Source organism: Trichoderma reesei, assembly GCF_000167675.1.
Source record: "Trichoderma reesei QM6a unplaced genomic scaffold TRIREscaffold_48, whole genome shotgun sequence".
In the NCBI taxonomy this organism is placed as follows: domain Eukaryota; kingdom Fungi; phylum Ascomycota; class Sordariomycetes; order Hypocreales; family Hypocreaceae; genus Trichoderma; species Trichoderma reesei.
In genome coordinates this window covers 6,852-8,190 of record NW_006711195.1, presented here as the reverse complement: position 1 = coordinate 8,190, position 1,339 = coordinate 6,852, and the positions used below count along the sequence as shown (strand labels likewise).

At 56.3% G+C, this 1,339-nt stretch overlaps 1 protein-coding gene across 1 annotated transcript; it reads left to right on the top strand.

Moving 5' to 3' along the window:
• Nucleotides 1-272: 272 nt before the first annotated feature.
• TRIREDRAFT_124277 (uncharacterized protein) lies at nucleotides 273-1,083 on the top strand (the record flags this gene model as incomplete). Its single annotated transcript, XM_006969887.1, has 1 exon — nucleotides 273-1,083. The coding sequence occupies exon 1, from the start codon at nucleotides 367-369 to the stop codon at nucleotides 1,081-1,083; it is 717 nt and encodes a 238-aa protein (XP_006969949.1). The 5' UTR covers nucleotides 273-366.
• Between the last annotated feature and the right edge of the window lie 256 nt (nucleotides 1,084-1,339).

The following is a 1,339-nucleotide window of genomic DNA, read 5'->3' as shown; positions in this document are numbered from 1 at the left end:
TTTGTCTCGGAGCATCGCCAGCACAGCCCCAGTCCAATGTCTCGCGATTGCTGGAACACCACAAGTCTTCGCCTCGTTTGCTGGAATGCCGAAGCCAAATAGTCTCGAGCTGGGCAACTCTCTTGTGTTTATATCAAGGCTCCCTTTTTGTAGGAAAAAAAAAATGGCTGGTTATATAAAGTTGCTGAATGATCCCGCCAAGACGAGCAAATGGTGATTCTGAACATTTTATGCTCTTCAGCTTTCATCTCATTCATTCGCATCTCCTCTTTGGACTTGATAAACCACAATTCCATCCACTCAGTCACATCGCCAAAACAAAACGCATATAATTCGTTTCACACTTTCATCTTCATCAACATCAAGATGCGCTCCGCACTCCTCATCACGGCCTTTGTCGCCTCCTCGGCCATGGCAGACTTCACCACCAGCAGCACCGTCGGCGACAGCGACAGCGCCGCCGCCGCCGCCATCACGCCCGAGGAATGCGCCGCAAAGTGCTCCGAGGCGCACGACGCCTGCGCGACCAAGCCCGAGGCCAACATGGCCGAGTGCGCCTCCGAGTTTGCCAGCTGCCTGGGCTACAACCCGTTTGTCAACGGCGACCTCGTCCAGCCCACGGCGTGCTCCCCCCAGGCGCCATCATCGTCGTCTCCGTCTTCCTCCGCCTCTGCTGGCGCTCCCTGGCACACCAAGTCTCCCTCTTCTTCTTCTTCTTCTTCTTCTCATCACCACCATGAGGAGGAGGAGGATGGAGAGAAGGACGAGTGCAAGTGCTACGACGAGTACAACCGGTGCCGCGCCGCGCCGGGAGCCAACCTGTCGTTTTGCGCGTCCAACTACGCAGAGTGCCTGGGCTACAACCCCTTTGACGGATCGCACGACCCGGAGGAGGTCTCTAGCAAGTGCGCCTCTTCCTCCAAGGGAGGGGAGGGCGAGAAAGGAGAAGGCCACAGGCCGCATCATAACGAGACGAGGCCCGTTCAGCCTACGCAGCCGCCGGTGATTTCGGGCGCGGCGTCGGGCGTCAAGGCGCTGGATGTGTTTGGGTTGCTGGCTGCGGGCATTGCGGCGCTGTTGTAAAGAAGGAGGAGGAGGAGGAGGAGGATGATGATGGTGGTGGTGGTGTTGAAGGTGAAGTTGAAGGGGTTGTTGGACTGGTTGAGGGCTTGGAGAAAGAAAAAAAAAAGGGGGGGGGGGGAGGAGGAGGAAGGGCTGGAATGCATGGACCGGAGTGTTGGATCGTGGGAGGCTGTTGATTGGATTGGATTCCTGGGTTACTTCTACTAATACTATGCAGGTGTCTTCTAATGCGGAGGCTGTTGTTATATCGTTTCTT